At 44.6% G+C, this 21,352-nt stretch overlaps 1 protein-coding gene across 4 annotated transcripts in view; it reads right to left on the bottom strand.

Moving 5' to 3' along the window:
• Positions 1 to 5,105: 5,105 nt before the first annotated feature.
• TDRD7 (tudor domain containing 7) overlaps positions 5,106 to 21,352 on the bottom strand; it is a 38,142-nt gene continuing 21,895 nt past the window's right edge. For 2 of the 4 annotated variants that reach the window (XM_077921628.1, XM_077921629.1), the window contains exons 8-17: positions 20,520 to 20,706; positions 18,628 to 18,739; positions 16,430 to 16,632; positions 16,207 to 16,341; positions 15,224 to 15,307; positions 12,672 to 12,806; positions 12,437 to 12,547; positions 10,380 to 10,855; positions 7,981 to 8,141; positions 5,106 to 6,694 (exon numbers count right to left, since the gene is read on the bottom strand). In XM_077921628.1, coding sequence (XP_077777754.1) covers positions 6,486 to 6,694; positions 7,981 to 8,141; positions 10,380 to 10,855; positions 12,437 to 12,547; positions 12,672 to 12,806; positions 15,224 to 15,307; positions 16,207 to 16,341; positions 16,430 to 16,632; positions 18,628 to 18,739; positions 20,520 to 20,706 — 1,813 coding nt within the window. In that variant the 3' untranslated portion in view covers positions 5,106 to 6,485. The remainder of the gene's footprint in view (positions 6,695 to 7,980; positions 8,142 to 10,379; positions 10,856 to 12,436; positions 12,548 to 12,671; positions 12,807 to 15,223; positions 15,308 to 16,206; positions 16,342 to 16,429; positions 16,633 to 18,627; positions 18,740 to 20,519; positions 20,707 to 21,352) is intronic. The other 2 variants (XM_077921630.1, XM_077921632.1) reach the window with 2 other exon arrangements.

Here is a 21,352-nt window from a genome sequence, read left to right as displayed (position 1 = left end):
GCATGCTAGATGCAAGGTAGCAAGTTTATATATATATACTTTTCAAATTTATACATTTCATTAATTTTACAGACATTTTAACTTTTCAGAGTTTGACTTCCTTCCCCCTCTTACTGCAGTTCCTTAAATTAGTTTTTAAAATATCTTCTGCATAGCCAAAGTCATTTAATTTGCCCAATTAATTATCTACTTTAAACCTAGGTAAAGGTAAAGGACCCCTGGACGGTTAAATCCAGTCAAAAGTGACTATGGGGTTGCGGCGCACATCTCGCTTTCAGGCTGAGGGAGCCGGCGTTTGTCCACAGACAGCTTTCCGGGTCATGTGGCCAGCATGACTAAACCGCTTCTGGCGCAACGGGACACCGTGTCAGAAACCAGAGTGCACAGAAACGCTTTTTACCTTCCTGCCACGGCGGTACCTATTTATCTACTTGCACTGGTGTGCTTTCGAACTGCTAGGTTGGCAGGAGCCAGGACAGAGCAATGGGAGCTCACCCCGTTGTGGGGATTTGAACCGCCAACCTTCTGATTGGCCAAGCCCAAGAGGCTCAGGGACGCGGGTGGCGCTGTGGGTAAAAGCCTCAGCGCCTAGGGCTTGCCGATCGCAAGGTCGGCGGTTCGAATCCCCGCGGCGGGGTGCGCTCCCGCTGCTCGGTCCCAGCGCCTGCCAACCTAGCAGTTCGAAAGCACCCCTGGGTGCAAGTAGATAAATAGGGACCGCTTTATAGCGGGAAGGTAAACGGCGTTTCCGTGTGCGGCTCTGGCTCGCCAGAGCAGCGATGTCACACTGGCCTCGTGACCCGGAAGTGTCCTCGGACAGCGCTGGCCCCCGGCCTCTTGAGTGAGATGGGCGCACAACCCCAGAGTCTGGCAAGACTGGCCCGTATGGGCAGGGGTACCTTTACCTTTACCTTTAAGAGGCTCAGTAGTTTAGACCACAGCACCACCTGCGTCTTAAATATATACTCTTATGAAACTGCAGGTTATTACAATAATCATGCCAATGTTTTTATCTGTTAGCAATTTATCGGTAAATATTCAATAAACCATTTCCATTCTTTTATAAGAAATTTGTTATCTTGATTTCTTATTCTTCTGGTAAGTTTCCCCATTCCTGCATATTCCATAAGTTTTTGTATCCATTCTCCCTTCGCTGGGACTTCTGCTTCTTTCCACTTTGGGGCAAGTAGCATTCTTGCTGCTGTAGTCGCATACATAAATAAATTTCTATACCATTTAGGTAGTTCTGTACCTATAATTCCCAGAATAAAAGCTTCTGGGTCCCGTCCCCCCCAAGTTATTTTAAACATCCTTTTCAATTCATTATATATCATTTCCCAGTAAGCTTTAACCTTACTACATATGCAAGGTAATAAGTGGTGCAGGCAGGAAGGAACACATTTACCTGAGAGGAAGTCCCTCTGGCTTGCTTCTGAGTAGGCCGAGTTGTTGGCTATGTTAGTCAGTAAGGACCGCAGGGCAGATTTTCCTTTACTCACCTGCAGTGGCGTAGCGTGGGTTGTCAGCACCCGGGGCAAGGCAAGTAATTTGCGCCCCCTAACCCGTGGATTTGCGCCCCCTAACCCGTGGATTTGCGCCCCCTAACCTGGGGATTTGCCCTAACCCCAGATGTTGCGCCCGGTGCGGCCGGCCCCCCCTGCACCCCCCACGCTACGCCACTGCTCACCTGAGAGGGGAGGAATGTTGTAAGAGAATGACAGACCCACCAGAAAAGTCACATAATGTGCTATTCTCCCTTCTGAGACCGGTTGTCACAATCTGGCAAAAGCTTCTCCACTAGAAAGCAAATGACACAGATCCACTGCTTCCCCAGAAGTGCATCTCCCTCCTCCTTTAGAGCAGCAATGGACTAAGAGCGTACCACCTGCATGGTTTATAGAGCTGATAGCAGGATTGATGATCGCTGAATCGTATTGTTAGCTAGACATGGAAATGAAGTCCAGTCCAAATAGCAGCAGACTTACAACACCCCCAAAATATAGGGAAGAGGGAAGCAAGCAGAGCCCAGGTGTTTTCCTTATTTCTTCTGGAAAGAGGGAGTGGGTTTTATGAAGGGTCCATGGGCGAGTTTTTTTAGATGAGCAACACGACTGTTGATCTGAAATACAATGGAATGCAAGAACAGCAAATAACTCCCATAGGTATGGAACCATCGAGGGCCACAACGCACAAAACAGATTTGGAAAATGTGGCTTTTGGGGAGCGGTGCAGAAGAGCCCAGAGCAAGAACTTTGAGCCAAGGATGGTCCTGAATCAAGTTTCTCAGAAAGGGTCATAGTGCCCCCTGGTGAACTGTGCTTGCCTCAACTGAGCATAGAATGTTTTGCTTCACTTGTCCTGTAGGAGAGCCAGTATGGCTTCAGAAAAATTGCCTGTATTCTTTGTAGAGGAGAGAGATATGTGTAATAATAAGATAGATCATGGGAGTCACTCCACTCTTTCAAGATCAGCAAGAGAGCCTCTAGTAATATATGCATTTTCATGCACAATTCACCATATTATTTGCATTTTTTTGGTACACATTCCTTGGCTGGAGAATTTGGGGGGAAATGTGCACAGTAAAAGAAATTCACACAAAAATACTGATCATTTTTTGTGGACTTTTTTTGGAGGAGAAAATAATAATTTGCAGAATGATGTGGAAATGTGGAGAACTTAAGAATGGGAAAATGAGAGAGTAAGAGAAACAGAAATTGACAGAGTAGTCACTACTAGAGTAGACCGCTAGTAGTGGTCTTATAGGAAAATTTACAATTGCCGAGTGGTATGTGATTATAATTCATGCTCAAAGCATGTGCGGCTACAATGCACCTATGTCTTTTGTGCATGTGTGCATAATCCTTTCTTGGTGAGTGTCAAATCCCACGGCCTTTAGAAATCGACGCAGAGTGGGAGGAGCTCCTCAGGACTGGGATTTGGAGGAAAGGGGGTTCTTGGGAGAGTTGAGAACTCGTAATTCCTTCGTATCTCTTGTGGCTGCCTCGCATTACAGCAAGGAACCTAGACAGAAGACTGCTCTGTTTCCAAACTGCTTTAATAATTTTGTGCATTTGGGACACAAATATTTCACATCCATGTTGACTCCAGTAAGGTCCGTGTTATGAATGCCATCTTGGATATTTCTGGCTTCCCACCCTTATCGCAACACCACAGGACTAGAACCATGTTCTAGAACTATCTCCTTCGTTCTAGAAGCATTGGTGAATACCCGGAGCAGTGGAGTCTGCAGGGAGGGTCGTTGGCAGGGCGAGAGAGAAATGGGTATACTTGATCAGCTACACCCTTTTCTATTACCTAACACAGCACAACTTTTTGCATGACTTGAATGACTGAACTCCCCCCCGATGTTCTTTCTGAACTGCCTCAGACTCCTTCTACCTGCCCATTTTGGATCTGACTTCCCTTTTAAAAACAAACAAACAAACCTTGTTCTGCACTAAGTGCTAACATCACCCAGAGTTCTTCAAAAAGAAACTTGCTAATAGATTTTGCAAGGGCCATCTCTGTGATGTGGCTAGGATTTCACCTGGTAAGGTCAGAAAATAGTTTTGGTAGTATTCTCCCATGCCCCAGTTTGATACTACAGTGGTACCTCGCAAGACGAATGCCTCGCAAGACAAAAAACTCGCAAGACAAAAGGGTTTTTGGTTTTTTGAGTTGCTTCGCAAGACGATTTTCCCTATGGGCTTTCTTCGCAAGATGGAAACATCTTGCAAGTTTGTTTCCTTTTTCTTAACACCGTTAATACAGTTGCGACTTGACTTCGAGGAGCAACTCATAGCACGCGGTGTGGTAGCCTTTTTTGAGGTTTTTAAAGACTTTGGTGATTTTTGAAGCTTTTCCAAAATTTTCCCTACACCGTGTTTCACAAGACGAAAAAAAACGCAAGACAACAAAACTCGCGGAACGAATTAATTTCGTCTTGCGAGGCACCACTGTAACTTGTCTTGTTTTGATTTGACAGAATTTCAGAGCAAGGCAAAATTCTTTGAGAAGGGGGAGAATCATAGCGGCCACTAATGTTTCTTGTTCCCTGGAATTCCTGTTCTGGGGTGCTTCTTGGATTTCACAAATTCAAAATGGCTGCTTCTTTTGCCACTTTGAGAGCCAGTGTGGTGTAGTGGTTAGGAGCGGTAGTCTCGTAATCTGGTGAACCGGGTTTGCTTCCCTGCTCCTCCACATGCAGCTGCTGGGTGACCTTGGGCCAGTCACACTTCTCTGAAGTCTCTCAGCCCCACTCACCTCACAGAGTGTTTGTTGTGGGGGAGGAAGGGAAAGGAGAATGTCAGCCGCTTTGAGACTCCTTAAAGGGAGTGAAAGGCGGGATATCAAATCCAAACTCTTCTTCTTCTTCTTCTAGTTATTGGCACTTGCCATTCTAGTGGGGGCCACAGCTGAATATATAGCAGAAACCTTTCTGCAGAGTGCGGTGGGTTGTTCCTTGAACAGCTCATTTTGTTCAAGAGGTGTAGGTAAGATATGGTAAGATAATTTTTATTATGGTCAAAGACCAGCTCGCATAACACAATAATGACAGCGTTCATAAAGATAAAATATACAATTAGAGCAGATTGCAGCAATAGCTTATGAGTTAAAATTGAGATCTATACATACATTCGTACAACTGAGTTTTGGGCTACCATAAAAATTGACCCTGAGGCGCCCCAAAGGGCGACTTCAGCTTTTCCTTAGTAAGCTACTTTATTCTAGAGGATGATCTGTACCTACAAATCTGGGCGCAGAATCTGGCTACCAGCCAGGTTGTCTTGTGATCTTTGCCTAAGAGGAGAGAATTAAGTTTAGACTTGTGTGGAAGATCGGCGAGCCTCTTCAGCAAAGGGGCAATGGTGTCTCTACGAATCTCAGCATAAAAAGGACATCTAAATAATATATGTTTGGGGCTTCCTATTTCCCCTAATTGGCAGGAAGAGGTGTAGGTATAAATTCTGCTCCAAAGAAAGGGCAATGATTGAATCAGGCTTGCTATAAAAAACAACACTAACCTCAGTGTGTTCTTCTATGCAATCCTATAGGCAGAAATGAGAGGGGAAAGGTTGGATGAAAAACACACACACACCAAAGAATGTCTTGCAAAACCCAAGGTGCTTTATTCAGAACCAGACCCAAAGGTTTTAAAAAGGCGTCCGTGGGAAGAAAGGACCCAAAATTAAACAGTGCAGTTCTATGTATGCCCAAATCAGAATTAAGCCCCACTGAGTTACATGGGCTTTACACAAGTAAACATTAGCAAAATGATTCCATGAAACCAAGTTTGAGAGAGTTTTAATGAACATTTTCTCCTCCCAATACTGGGCCAAGTTCCCTTTCCCTGCTCTACAGCTCCAAAATGTATTTATACATTTTATACTATACATCCCCAGCTCCATTGGGCTCCTCCCTCAGCAGTTGTTTTGTCAACCTGCAGAGAGGGAGAGATGTGATTACAAGGCCTCTCCATCAGCTCTGATGAAAGACCAGCAACTTTTGATTTTTTCCCCCATTCCAGCTGGTCATTACAAGAACTCTGCAACAAACTAGATAGTGCCAGAGTTTGGTTTTCTCCTCCTCCCTCTGAATCACTTTTCCTTTCATTTGTTTCTTAGAATGTATGTCTGAGGGTAGGGGCTGTCCTGTTATGGATAAATGTAAGCCATGCCAGGAGTCCGATTTTCAAGTAATGAAATATACATCAATAGCCTGATAACCATGCAATCCACCATAACCGTGCGAGATGTACAGAGTTACCAGGAGCAACAGAGGCCACTGCAGTCAGGTTATATAAATGGGCTTTGTAAGAAAGAGTTCAGGAATGATGTTGTTTCTACATACTTCTTGAAACTACTATTGGCTGATCCAGGCTTATTAATCGGGATGGGAAAGAGCCAAATATATGGAGGAAAAGCAGCAGTGTGGATGGCTTATAATCAATGTAGATCCCCGTCCCAGCCTATCATTTTCAAGGGCCACTATTCTACAGAGTCGGGAATGTTCCATCTCAATTTCAAAGGTTGATGGCATTTTACTGTATGGTTTCCATAATCAAGATCACACCCTCAGGCATAGCCGAGATCATATGAATGTGTCTCATAAGGAATTAAGACCACTGGTTAATCTAATTTATGCAGTCTACACTGACTGTCACCAGCACTTCCAGGGTTTTCCCTCATATCTGCTCTTACATCTTTTAAATGGGAGATGCCATTAAAACAGGTTCACCACAAAGCAGATAAAGTTGTCTCGGGGGCTGCCACCTAGCGAGCTGATGCAAGGTGGTTACCTTTAGACTTAGCTCCCAGAAGGAAATTGTTCCAATAGAATAAGTTAAGATAAATTTATTTATACAGTTAACATTGTAGCATTCAACAGTGCAAAAAAATCCGAAGCAAAACCACAAATGGTCACAGCTATGTTAACATTCTTATTGCTGATATTAATGAGGGTTTTGTTAAGCATTAATTTGCCTTTCAAATCTCCATACAATATTGGGTCATAATATCATGAATCCAGATATCTGTGTCCGGTTGTGATGTGTCAACTAAGTAGACGACAGCTTTGCGCTCCCATGGATTAGCCCCATCGATAACTGCTTGCACCTGCGCCACCAAAGCTTTCTTCTCAACATGATTTCGGAAGACGACTGAGGCCTCCTCAGACCACTGCTTGCCCTCTGTTCCTAGAGGAAAGCAACACAAAAGCAAGTTAACATGTAACCACAGAACAGTGGCGTAAGTTGAAAGCTACTGGACCAGCCTAGGCAGCAAGCCATTTGAAAGCTCACGATCTGGAGAGTTTGAAAGCAGTCAATTACGGCTTTGCTGTCAGTCACAGATTTTCTATATAACTACGCCTCATCATTTTACTTAATCTGAGCCTACATTAGTAATAATATAATTATTATTAAAATAAATAAACAACAACAAAAAAGCTTGGCTGAACCAGCTACATGTCTCATAAGACGGTAACATAGCTATGACTTTTCAGAATGTCATACAGCAGACAGTCCTACTGAACATACATTTTCAAAAAATCATAGAGTTGGAAGAGACCACAAGGGCCATCGAGTCCAACCCCCTGCCAAGCAGGAAACACCATCAGAGCACTCCTGACATATGGTTGTCAAGCCTCTGCTTAAAGACCTCCAAAGAAGGAGACTCCACCACACTCCTTGGCAGCAAATTCCACTGTCGAACAGCTCTTACTGTCAGGAAGTTCTTCCTAATGTTTAGGTGGAATCTTCTTTCTTGTAGTTTGGATCCATTGCTCCGTGTCCGCTTCTCTGGAGCAGCAGAAAACAACCTTTCTCCCTCTATATGACATCCTTTTATATATTTGAACATGGCTATCACATCACCCCTTAACCTCCTCTTCTCCAGGCTAAACATGCCCAGCTCCCTTAGCCGTTCCTCATTTCCATTTTGATGGAAGAGCAAATATTGCTTCTTTAAGTGTTAAAACATTATTTATAGTATACCAATTTGGGATTATTTCAAGGCAGATGGTGAAGTTTCATTAAGTTCCCAGAACCAAATGTTCTTTACTATACTCAGATTAGGAGTGTTGTAGTTTTAATTACATCCATGACCATCATCTCAAACATCTACCAGGGCTGGGCAATATCTGGTTACAGATATCACCAGCTAAAAACTGTGATATGTCACATTGTCTGAAATAAGGATGGAGCTATGTAGAGGCACTAGCTGGCTTCACAGTTTCCCCCCATTGTCATTTTTGCATAGTACCCACCTACCCACCATGATTTGAAATATACTGCCCATTCAAAAAATTTGAAACAGGTATCACAATATGGACTTCAACTGGTTTTGGATGATATTTTGCCCAGCCCTTACATACATCATGATTTGCGATATATTGCCAGGTCAAAAAACCCCATGAAACTAATATCAGGATATGGACTTTAAACCGGTTTTGGACGATATATCACTCCGCCCTATCACCTACCTGCAAGCTGGGCTGTTATGGCCTGAAATGGCAGTTTTCTGAACATATCCTGCAGAGGCTTTACATTCTGGATGCCGACAAGCTCATGTTTGCCATAGTCCAGCTCATAAACGGACACCAGCCCATTGGCCAACATTCCTCTTATTAGCACTCTGTGCCACCTAGGAAACAAAGGAGGCATTTGGAGAGCGTACAGACACAAACAAACATGAGTCTGACCAAACTGCAGGAGGCAGTGGAAGGCAGGAGTGCCTGGCGTGCTCTGGTCCATGGGGTCACGAAGAGTTGGACACGACTAAACGACTAAACAACAACAACAACAGACACAGAGCATTTAAGATAAAGTGTCCAGAAACATGGACAGAAGTTTACCATCACTGCTAGTTTTACCGTGTTTTTATATTATGTTGGAAGCCGTCCAGAGTGGCTGCGGCAACCCCGTCAGATGGGCGGGTTATAAGTAATCAATTACTATTAATATAGTTAAATGCCTTTTCAAATTTAACAAATCAAGAGTTGCTATGATACCCGTTGCACGCAGAGGACAAACAGGAGCTTTCTGAGGCAGAGGGGCCCTGATTTTAATTAAAAGCAGGGACAAAGTGTCACATGGGATCCTCATATAAAGCCAGGTAACCAGACTATGATAGGGACAGCCCCTCTCGCTCCATTCTGACGTCTGAACGGCTGCTTGCACCCCCTAGAATGCACCCATGAGCATGTATTAATTTATTCCTGCCGTTTAAGAACTTCTTTTGTGGCTTCAGGAAGTCAAATCCCTTTCGTCCCACTTTTCTTGCCCAGAAGGGAAGTATTACCCCACCTCGAGGAAGAGAGTTTCTTCTTCCCCACCAAGTATATGGCCAGGTTGGCTCAGCAAGTACTTTTCTTTCTGTTTCAGGGTTTTTGCTTCAGTTGGCGCTTTAGTCGCCTTCCAGGTCCGCTACTGCCTGGCACTCTGAGCCGCTGTAGTTTCCTTCTCCCCACTGCACCCTTAAAACAAACCCAACCCACACACAACTCCTGCAGAACTTCTGTCTGCTGGCAATGCCACTCTTCAAGGTCACAGCCAAGCCAACTGTCCTTCCCCCAGCTCACAATTCCCCTCCCCCAAATCTCCAATTTAGCAATGCTGCACGTTTTGGGGAAGGGAACTGCGAGCGAGAGAATGCCCCAACTTCTGCTGGAATCGCATAGAAGCCCTGGACCACTGCCTCACTGCTCTTCCTACTTCAGGTGGATGTGGATTTCTATTCTATTCAGAAACCCACAGACCACATCATTTTATATTCTCCTATGGAACAGAGGATTATTGGTTTGTTTTTGTTCTTATTTTTATTACGTATTTTGTGCTTTTTTATATTGTAATTTTATGTGGTAAACCGCCCTGAGATTACAGGTATAGGGCAGTTTACAAATCTTAATAACAACAACAGATTGTATATGGACAAATATAATGGTATTTGTAATGCATTTATAAAAAGATAGTATCTTATAAATAAATGTTATACGTATTAAAAGAATTTCACTTATATACCTTTGTATTAGACATGTATGTACAGAATTATAGCGTTTCCCCTTTCTTTTTGTATTTTAATACCCTTTTTTATTCCTTTCTTATTTTTTCACTTTAATTTGTTTAATTGGAATTATAGAAAAAGTATGTGTGTGTGTGTGTGTGTGTGTGTAGCCGTACCATGGTTTTTGAACAGAATGCATTCCGGTCACTCTTGCAGCCAACGAGAAGCTGCGCCGGACTTTTGGCTTCCAAAAATCATTTGAAAACCGGAACACACACTTCTGGGTTTCGATCGTTTGGGAGCCGATTTGTTCCGGAGCCAAGACGTTCGGCTTCCAAGGTACCACTGTATATATTCCCCAAAATACTGATGTGTGTTTCCTTCCTCCCCCTCCCCCCAAATGTTATCAGTGAAAAGGTACAGATATTTGTCCACAATGTTATGCCCCCCCCCAAGAGGAAATGACATGTAGGAGTCAGGAATTAGTAGGGGCAAAGATGCACCAAGGTCTTCAGCCGAGGGAAACTGATGCAGAAAGAGAGAGGAGGATGGAACTTGAACCAACGGAGCTAAATGCTATGGGCTAATATCCCCCTAGACTGCAGATGCTGAGGACAAACCGTAGGGGAGAGTTGTTGCCTTATGCGAGCATCCCCGAGAGATTTGGTTAGCCACTGTTGAGACCAGCCTTTCTCAACCTTGGGTGCCAAGATGCCCTTGAGTTACAACTCCCATCATTCCTGGCCACTGGGCCCAAGAAAGGCTGGTCTAAACCGATGGGATTGGGTCCAATACACAAAGACTGCTCTGAGATCCTTAAGTACGCAGGGTTGCATCCAGGCCACTTCACTCGTGCGCCATTGATGAAAAGCTACTTACATGTTTTTCACTTTAGCAGCATAGAGTTTGTTTTTTTCAACAGCGGTAGTTCCCTCATCCGCTTTGCCGTAGTACAAAAGCATCTCTTCCATCAGTACTTCCAGGTTGTGCATCTCTTGCCAAGGCTGGAGGACAAAGTAACCAGGATGGCAGGCCAAGGTGACGAAGACATCCATCTGCTCCTGGGGTTTTGGCAACGGCAAAGGCGGAGGCATAGTCAAGGCTGTCCCAGCACTGCTGGCCTCTGGAGCACGTGGAGCAAAACCCTTCTTGGCACCTGAGCTTGCTGTCTCTGGTAAGTTCGTTTCCCCCTTTGCAGGGAGGGAGCTACCAGGAAAGGCACTCAAGAAGACGTCCTTCTGATGCTTCCACAAGTCTGCGTTAGTGATCCGCCTGTTAATACTATGGTCTGGGTCTGGAAAGCTCTTTGGCGTAAATAAATAGACGTGTGCAATCCTGGCATCCAGTTTAACCACCTTAAGAGTGGAGGAGGGAAGAAAGAGAAAGTACATTCCTACTAGCAAATTTACTCAAAACAGTGGCAGGAAAATGTTAACGAATGAACTCTTGCACCATTAGAAACGTCACCAAGAGTAGGCCATCAAACGAGAAAGCACTACAGGTTTGTGTCACTCTTCTTCTCTTTAAAATACTCAAAGCAACTTACAATAAAAAAATGGAACTTAATATTGTATCTTAACTGAACCTGTGGCCTTCCAGATATTGCTAGAGTCCCAATTCCATCACTCCCAACCAGCATGCCCAATGGTCAAGGAAGACAAGTGTTTGGGTTAGCCGCCCTTGAATTACAGTATAGTGCTCAGAACCCTCCCACTGCTCTGCTCTCCCAATGATTTGACAGTATTGGTATGGCATACAAATGTACATTGTTAGATAAATGCTATAACAGGGGTTCTAATATTGATCACAGTAAATTTAAAGTCTACTGAGACAGGACTTTCCTGAAGGAGAGTCTCCACCCTCATCCTTCAGCCAGAATGGTAAGCACAGCCAGAGAGTAACTGAAGTAGCAAACCTCTGTCAACAGTAACATGGACAGGAGTAGGAGGGAGAAGGAGCTCCAAGGAGGAGACAGGTCACAGGTCACTTGAGTGTTCAAAATGAGCTATATCTATTCTCAGAAAACCTTAAATAAATTCTGTGCAATTCAGTAGTATCCCCATATTGCAGGTGGTTCAGGGTGAAGATTTAAGAAGACCGGGCATCTAGAGAGAATGTGGCAAGTGGCGAGATTTAATCCCAGGACTTTCTGGCCCAGAGCTCAGTCTTTACTACTATTCTAGCTTCCAAGTCAAAACTATACTTTCCAAGTTAGCTTTCATTACACCCGCCATGGTACTGAAGTCTAGGATGAGATGGAAGTGTGCTGCATGGCACCACTTTAAAATAATAATAAGGGGACAGAGAAAAAATATCTGATCACTGTAAGCATGTTTCCTGAAAGATAAATTTCTTTCGACTGGTAGTTGTGAACCTCAGTGTTAGGGCTCCCCGACATCATGATGTCAACATGCTCAATTTGAAAACAGTATTACAAGGGTGTAAAGGAAAACACTCAGGTGCCCAGGAGGAAAGCACGTTCACAAAGAGAACAAAAGGTGTGCAAAAATTCTGGGGAAATTCTCAAATCAGCAAAAAGGAAGAAGCCAAGGACTGCACTGCTCCAACCTAAGTCTGCTGCTCTGCTTTTAACAGAGAAAAAGATGGATTCGGGTAACCCTTAGAGCACATCTATGGTTAACACTCTGCTAATAATAATAATAATAATAATAATATCTGCAGCAGAATCATATTGTAAATGTAATTGTTACATTATCACAATTCCTCCTGCTCTTATGAAGACCCGTGGGTTAGCTGTACATGACAATATCATATGGAGATATGGTGGCTACAAAAAGGAACTGTTCATCAGTCAACGTCCCTCATTTACGACTGCAACAAGCAAAGCACATAAACCAACAGTGGTACAGTTTGGCTTTGTGAGAGACATTCAAGAACACCCTTGAATTTTAAGCAACGAACAGGCGTATTTTTACCTTGATGCTGCAGTCAGGACAATTTAATACTGTGTCTCTCAGCCAAAGCACAGCATCTGGAGTCCACATGCCAATATTAAGAGGAAGGTCAGCCAAGCAGCATTTTGTTGCCTAAAACGATCATACAATATAATTACAAGAATATTCAGGTTACACAGAAATGCACGTGAGTAACAAGGTTGATGTCTACACAGCAAGCTCCTGGGAACAATCAGTGATTAACGAAAATTCATACCTGAGGTGGTATTGCAATGACTTCACGCAGAAATGTCGGGGGAATTTCTCTCAGCTCTACTACTTTTACAGATGCTACTGTTCCAGTATCCATAAACTGTACGTCAAGAGCCCGGCTACTATGAACACTGGTTATCTGCATCAAGGAAACGAAGCAAAATATGAGAATGGAGAAACCTATTTTAACACAGAGTGGAATTCAATGTTGTGCTAAGGTTATCCTTCAGTCAGTGGAAGCATTTTTTTCTTGCCAGGTAGAACCAACTCCCTTCTCTTCCCTGGCATACCCTTCTGAGGGTATACCCCCTCGGAGCCAATTTTGGGGGAGTACAGGGCGAAATCCCTGCTGAACTCAATACAGCCTGTATGAAGTAACAGTGGCTGCCCATTTTGGGTCTGAGGGTTGCATTCATCCTTGGCCAACCTTCCAGAGGCTGCATGCAACAGTGTGGTCACCCAACACTGCCGCATGCACATTCTTGCATGCACACACAGAGGCAACACACACACACTACTTCCCCATCGCTTTACCAACAAAACCAGTGGGGTCTTGGGGACCATAAAAATCTGTTCGGGTGGGCTGAATCAGGCTCCTGGACTGGGGTTAGCAGCCCTGGTCTAAAAGGAAATACGTGTTGCCCACTTTGAAAGCTCATTGTGAATGATCATGGCGGAAATGGTCCTTTAAGCAATTAGGCAGTCCAAGGACCATTATGCTGCCTAAGATTCACCAGACAATCTTGCACTGGTGCCAATTCCAGGGGGCTCTGGATGCCTGGGCACCCACAAACTTTTCACTGTGGGTGCCCAGCCTTTACCTGCTGCCTTACTTCTGGCTCTCCAGAGCCACCAGGGCCTCCACCACAGGGCCTCTGTTGGGGTCCACTACGGGCGCAGACGTGCTCCACCCCCCCTGCTGTTGTGGAAACACGGAAGTGGTGCCAGAGAGCAGCGGCAGCATGTGCCCGCAACACGACGTCATGTGCACATGCCGCTGGGCACCCTGAGGCTGGGGCCTTAGTCAGCACCTCTGCAATTCTGTAGACAGCATAATGCATATTCAGATTGGCTTTTAAAGCAGAGCTTTCTAAACTGTGTCGCGACACATTACAGTGGTGCCCCGCAAGACGAATGCCTCGCAAGACGGAAAACCCGCTAGATGAAAGGGTTTTCCGTTTTTGAGTTGATTCGCAAGACGATTTTCCCTATGGGCTTGCTTCGCAAGACGAAAACGTATTGCAAGTCTTGCGATTTCCCCCCCGCTTCCCCCCCTTTTTCTAAGCCGCTAATAGCCTTTTAGCAGCTAAACCGCTAAGCCTTTAATAGCCACTAAGCCGCTAATAGTGCTAATCCGCTTAGCCGCTAATAGGGTTGCTTCGCAAGACGAAAAAACTGCTAGACGAAGAGAATCGCGGAACAGATTCTTTTCGTCTTGCGAGGCACCACTGTATTGTGTCGGCTGCAGTGTGTTATGCGAACATTCCCCACACTCCTCTCAGGGCTGGAAAGGGGTTAATTTAACCTCCAGTTGGCTAATAAAGCTGAATGACTGTGTTGCAAAAGGATGCAAAACTGTGTCGTGAAATGTTGCAAGTCTAAAAAGTGCATCGCCAACTTGAAAAGTTTGGAAAGCTCTGGGCTTAAAGCATCTTATTAGCATAGAACTCTTTCTCATTGAAAGATAGAAAGGTTCAAGCCAGTGGTCCACACCAAGGATAAGGAACCTGTGACCCTCCAGGTGAATCCAACTATCCTATTAGCCATGTAGGCTGGGGCTGACACAGACTGCAATCCAATAACATCTTTTCAAAGTAAATAAATATGTCACAGTGCTGCATTTAGGTAAGTATACAAGGCAATGAAACAAAACCAGGGCACAATACAAAAAAGTCTCCCATCTAGATGCTGGCACAGCTGAATCCAACAACATCTACTGGTTTGCCATTCCCGCTTTGTGGGGAGCCCCATATATATATATATATATATATATATATATATATATATATATATATATTCACAGCGAAAAGGAACCAAGCTTCTTAGAAATTTGAAGGTGAAGGACATGTCAGCTACTGAACCCAAGGCTGAGATCAGTATAAATTGCAGACAGCAGCTTACCAGCCATCTCTGAGAAGCAGCAAGCAAAAGATCAGCAAACATTTCACAACTCGTTTTCAGCTTTTATTTTGGTTCCATTCTACTTATTTCACTAGCTGCCAGTTTCTCAAATATTTAAGCTTGAAGCAGTCTTCACTCAATTAAAACTCTTTCCTATAATAATATGGGAAATGGGAGAGACTGTTCCATCCCATGGCACTGTCAGGATTCTGCTTCACCAGAAACTGGCTCATGAAAACCGCAACAAACTGTGTGCTTATTGTTAACTAATGGCAGTGGCATTGCTTAAACCCATTAAATAGTACAAGGTAGCTAAAACTCCAAATTTTATTCTAGAATTCAATGTACAAATAAGTAGCCCATTTAGAATACCAGAGAATTAGAATATTTGAACCCTTTTTGCAGTTCATTTGTTAGTGACGCCACATGCCCTACCTCCACACGTGCCCACTTTCCTTTACAGTTAAGCAGACAGATCTTGCCACAGTAGGGGAGCGATACCGAATGCTCTGTTACCTGCTGGAACAAAGAAGCAAAGCCTTTTTAAGTAGTCACAATGCAGCAGCCAAATGTGCAGGTAAGGAGTGCATTATAGCTCAAGCAAGTTACCAAAAGGGAGAACATTATCTAACCCTACCTGCGGCAATTCCACTATATAGATTTCTTCCCCAAAATACTAGCACACACATTGATGAGTTACCTTCATATTTCCACTCTGGTAAGAGAAGCACCAGAGAAACGATTAAGAACCACTGAGAAGCCAGGAACAAGCATTACTATCAATCTCCGAAAATATGCATCTTGTACTTTCTAGACATATACAGTGCTACAAAAATGCCTCTGGGGTTGCTCTTCGCAGGTTTTCCCAAATTTGGGTCTCTAGCTGTTTCTGGGCTACAGGTCCCATCATCTGCGACCACTGGTCCTGCTAAGTGAGGGATGATGGGAGTTGTAGTCTAACAACAGCTGGAGACCCAAATTTGGGAAACTGTACTCTATGGGATCACCTGCCTTGAAACAGCTAGCGCATAGTTGGCCGAGTCAAACAAACCAACAATTATTACTGAGGATCCCTATTTTATTGCACAATATGGGTCTGGATAACGCAAGCTGGATTTATCTGTAAAAAGGCACGAGCATGAAAACTGCTTTGGGGATTTCAGGACTGAACTACTTTTCCTGACATGACAAGGATTTCCACGTGTGAAAATATGCAGTACTGCATGGTGCACATATTTAATACTGCAAGACACGACAGCTGGGCAGCTAGTAAGTATGCGAAGAGCAAAAGTGTGTAGTGTTCACTCAGCAAGAATGAATGATTAGGAACCTTAGCATTCTTCATTTGTGAACAAAGGGGTTGTTAGGTGACTTTTGTGAAGGTACAGTTGGCAACCAAAATTAAAAGCAAGATTCACCTTGTGGTGGAAGTAATTTTCCAGCTTCTGCAAAGCTTCAGAGAGTTTGGTCAGGCCCTTTGATGGCACTTGACAGTATAAAGTTCCATCCGAACAGACATTGGTTACTCGGACATTTGTATAGAGCGCATCTACCTGTTAAAAACAAAACATGAATTGGGATGCTGCAACTCAAGTGCCCTCAACTCATCTTACGGGTTTTACAAGCAGATGAAAACAGTACCTGAAGGCGAAGCTCAAGAGATTTATCACAAAGCGCCTTCAGGCAAGAAGCGTTGATGTTGATGTCATCCTCTCCTGAAGTATCGTAGAGGATGACAAGGGGAATGTCATTTTTCTCTAGTATTTCGACAGCAAATATCTTGCCACAGGTTTGAGACTCCACCACTTTCACCATCGCGGGGTCGTCCGAGAAGGCTTCTAACCCTAAAGCAAGGCAGACAAGAGGAGAATGTAGGTTTTGCGGACATCTCCGAAAGAGATCTTCTTGCCTCAGCATGGCTGCTTGGACTATCATTGCTTATGGCAAAAATGGGGGAGCGTTCCGCTTGTTTGGTGGACCTGATTTCTCTTGATGCTTATTTTGTCCATCTAATGTATACCACCATCACCTGAGTCTTCCTGCACCTTAAAGCTACTTGCTTTAAGCAAGTCTGTAACCCTTACTACTCTAAAAATGTATTTGCACACCTGTTCAGTGGCGTAGCGTGGGTTGTCAGCACCCGGGGCAAGGCAAGTAATTTGCGCCCCCTAACCCGTCGATTTGCGCCCCCTAACCTGTGGATTTGCCCTAACCCCAGATGTTGCGCCCGGTGCGGTCGGCCCCCCCTGCACCCCCCACGCTACGCCACTGCACCTGTTGAAGGAATGCAAGCCAGAAAGAAGGGTGGCCGATTAAGATTTCCAGTGGTACAAGGCAGGGCTTCGGTACTCTTAAGTCTTCCTCCTCAGACCTAGCAAATCAGAATTACCGTATTTTTCGCCCCATAGGACGCACTTTCCCCCCTCCAAAAATGAAGGGGAAATGTGTGTGCTTCCTATGGGGCGAATGCAGGCTTTCGCTGAAGCCTGGAGAGCGAGAGGGGTCGGTGCGCACCGACCCCTCTCGCTCTCCAGGCTTTGTGCAGATCTCCGCAAGCCATGAGAGCCCGCACCGGGCTCCCACGGCTTGCGGAGAGTTGCCTGTTCTGGGGGCTGGGGTTGGGGGAAGCTCGGGCTTCCCCCGCCCCAGCCCCGCGCCTGGGGGAAAAATAATTTGCCCCCCTTTATTTCCCCCCCAAAAAACTAGGTGCGCCTTATGGGACGGTGCGTCCTATAGGGCGAAAAATACGGTGTACAAAATATGTGAGAAATTACACACAGTAATTGACACATCATCAAAATGTTTGCGGTGATATAGGCTTATATTTTAAAAGCAGAAACCACACTATGCTTCACAGGGGCTGTCAGAGTCTCCCCCACCACACAAAGTTGCTTGTAGAACAGAGAGATGCTCTTTCAAGACTCCTAGTGGCTAGGCGGTCATTAATGTCCCATGCATCTTGTGCAATTGTTTTACTTTTAAAAACAACAACAACAAAAACACTCCTTATTACATTTATTTCTTGCTTTTCCTCCAGTGAACTCAAGGCAACATACATAGTTCCTTCCCCTTTTATTCTCATAACAACCCTGTGATGTAATCTCTCAGCCTAACCTACAATTAGCCCAAGTCACACAGGGAGCTTCATGGATGAGTGGGGATTTGAAACCAAGCCTCCCCAGTCTTAGTCCAACACTCTAACTGCTACATCGCACTGGTTACACTAATATCGTTTCCTGTCATGTCTGTTTGCAAAGTTAAAATGCACCTAATAAGAACATGCACTTCTAAAAAATCCAGATGAGGATTTTCTATACCAGAGGTTTTTTGTTTTTTAAAAAGACACACACCTTCCACTGGAGTAAGTAAAAATTGCAAGGAAACATATTCATAGGGAAGACCCGCCACTCTTTATGCTGTTGCACCCACTCTTTACTATAAAAGCTGAAAGATGGCACTGCCAGGTGGGGCAGTCCTTTACAATCCCAGCTGGCAATATTTGGAGTTAGGCACAGCCTTCCTTCCTTCCTTCTCCCAGTTTGTAGTACAGTGGTACCTCGGGTTACATATGCTTCAGGTTACAGACACTTCAGGTTACACTCTGCTAACCCAGAAATAGTGCTTCAGGTTAAGAACTTTGCTTCAGGATGAGAACAGAAATCGTGCTCTGGCGGCGCAGCAGCAACAGGAGGACCCATTAGCTAAAGTGGTGCTTCAGGTTAAGAACAATTTCAGGTTAAGAACGGACCTCCGGAACGAATTAAGTACTTAACCCGAGGTACCACTGTACATTCAAACTGCTTCTGTAGTCAAGCTGAAGGCTAAGGCGCATCTCTTACCTGCTAGTTTGCATTTTGAAGCCTGGAACGGCAGTGAATAGAATTGCTTGGCTAGTTTGCACACTCTGGTACTCTCAATGGTTTCACTAAAGCCATAATCAACGTAGCATACCTAGTGACGGAACAAAGACAAAGACACAGCCATGTTATATAAAGAAGACTTATTCACTGGTCACATTACTGGTGCTACAAAATGTTGGCCCTGTTCTTTTTCCTGCCATAGTTCGCAGTTAACTGTAAATTCCCGAGGGAGAAATTCAGCAGAGTGCTAGATTTGCTCCAGCAACGCAAGCATTTATGCTTGTCTGATAGAGCAATTTCCCCCCTCCTCCCTACTGTGCGCTGTTCCAGGGGTTTTCCTGACCCCCGCAGAGCTAGCGGGGTGGGGGAGCATTGCTTCATTAGTGGAAGTCCTTGGGCAGGCTTCTGCTGGTGGGACTAGTTAGCTGAAACTGGCCCTGAATATCCAAGATCCCTCCTTATAGGCCTCCATGCAGTGAAAAATTGAATGTTTGTTTTCATATTCGAGGCTGCCATCCTAAGCCATACGTACTATGAAATCACATGGAGATTCGCAACTTGAAGCTGATGGAAGGGTACTTACCATGTTATTCATACAGAGAAATGCCCTTATTGCAGAAATCCTAAGCCTTCATCAGAGGCACAACGAGCCTTTCCCCATATATATATATAAAGAACAAGTCACCCAAGTAGTGTTTAATGTTTCCGAGTGTTTAGATGAGAAGATAACCACTTGTCAGTATGCTGGGGAGAGCCCACGAACAAGGAGGATGTGGCAGTATCAAGTTGTACTCCTCACCACCACTCTCTTACTGATCCCTTCTCCTCCTCCTCATATAGACAGAATTGCAGTCAGTAAAATCCACAAACACTTGTATGACCTGATCTCTACAGTCATACCTCCGGTTGCGAATGCTGCGGGTTGCGCGTTTTCAGGTTACAGACCGTGCCGAACCCGGAAGTACCAGAACGGGTTACTTCCGGGTTTGGGCGCTCGCGCAGAAAGGCTAAATCGCGCTTTGTGCATGCAAAAAAGTGCCAAATCGCATCATGCGCATGTGCAGACGTGGCGCTGTGGGTTGCAAACATGCCTCCCGCACGGATCACGTTCGCAACCCGAGGTATGACTGTATTTCCCTCCTTGTTCAGCTCCTCGACTCAAAGAAGCCAAGAGGGATTGAACAATGCATCGGGGGTAGGGGGTTGGCATCAACATCTTAGATGACAGCTGGCAAGAGAGAGGGAGGTTTTGCCATCGCTCCAGCCACCCTGGCCCGTTTTGCAGGTATTGGGGATCCTGGAATAAAAGGGAAGCAGTGATCCTCTTCCCTAGCCAGTTTCTGAATTTATACACATGACTGATGCAAGTCAAATACATCTGGTGGCTGAGTCAGTTGAACCCCCTAACGTTTTGCTGACTGCAGTAGGAACATCGGACCCCACCCATCCTCTCTCAGACACTACTAACTACAAGCTTGTAAGCAGAAGCAGTAGATGCAAGGCATTTTTGACCAGATATAAAAGATCCACAGCTCCATTTTCATCTGAATCTACAGAGAGCAATTGTAACCCAACAAAAAATCACTGCATTGTATTACTATGCTGAGATCTTCCAGAAAGGCTATGTTCTTGGTCATTTGCTAGAGCTCAAATGCTGCAATTATTAGTTTGCCTTAGAAGAATTTCACACTCCTCACCCACCCAAAAAACCCCTTAGGAGACATTATCATTATTATTTGTTTAAGCAAATATTATCCTACTTTCCCACTTTGTAAGAAGTGTCCAAGGCAGCTATCGCAATCAACTGATAGAGACCAGCACTTTCATCTGATTTTAACACCATTTTGACTACAGAAACCTAATGGACTTGCCTTTATCCTATTGCCGTCTGTCGAAGTAATCTGTGCACGCAGCCAAGCATCTTCTACTGCAGGCACAGCAACAACCTGTCCAACTTTAGGAGACTGTATCTGCAAACCTGAGGGGTTCCGACCATACCAATCCTTCATCTGCTCTTCCATTAATTCCTGGGCAGCAGAATAGTCTTTGCCCACATACCTACAGGATTTCAAGCAGAAATGATAGTTGGTATAAATCACAACAACAAAAGTGGTAACAAGTGCAAAAGTGTTTACATAAGGCATTATGTAACATATCCCCCCTACCCCAGAATAATTTTAAGGCAAAAAGGGTGTAGAAACAGATTAGTGCAGGCTGTATGGAGGCTAGATTCTAAGAGTGCACACTTACACAGTGGAATACATATACCTGGTGTAGACATTAAGGAAGACAGTTTACATGCTATTTTGTGAACAAGTGAGTTTTTTAATGCCTTAGATCTCCTCTTAAACTGAAGTGGGTAATCCTAGAACTTTCTTGCTTCTTGAAAAAGGAATGTATGGAATTACATGAGAGAATAGGTAAAGGTAAAGGTACCCCTGACCGTTGGGTCCAGTCGCGGACGACTCTGGGGTTGCGGCACTCATCTCGCTTTATTGGCCGAGGGAGCCGGCGTACAGCTTCCGGGTCATGTGGTCATGACTAAGCCGCTTCTGGTGAACCAGAGCAGTGCACAGAAACGCCGTTTACCTTCCTGCCAGAGCGGTACCTATTTATCTACTTGCTCTTTGGTGTGCTTTCGAACTGCTAGGTTGGCAGGAGCAGGGACCAAACAATGGGAGCTCACCCCGCTGCTTGGATTCGA

Source organism: Podarcis muralis, chromosome 17 (genome assembly GCF_964188315.1).
Source record: "Podarcis muralis chromosome 17, rPodMur119.hap1.1, whole genome shotgun sequence".
Lineage (NCBI taxonomy): Eukaryota > Metazoa > Chordata > Lepidosauria > Squamata > Lacertidae > Podarcis > Podarcis muralis.
The sequence above is the reverse complement of the archived record's forward strand: the minus strand, read 5'-3'. Positions and strand labels throughout refer to the sequence as shown.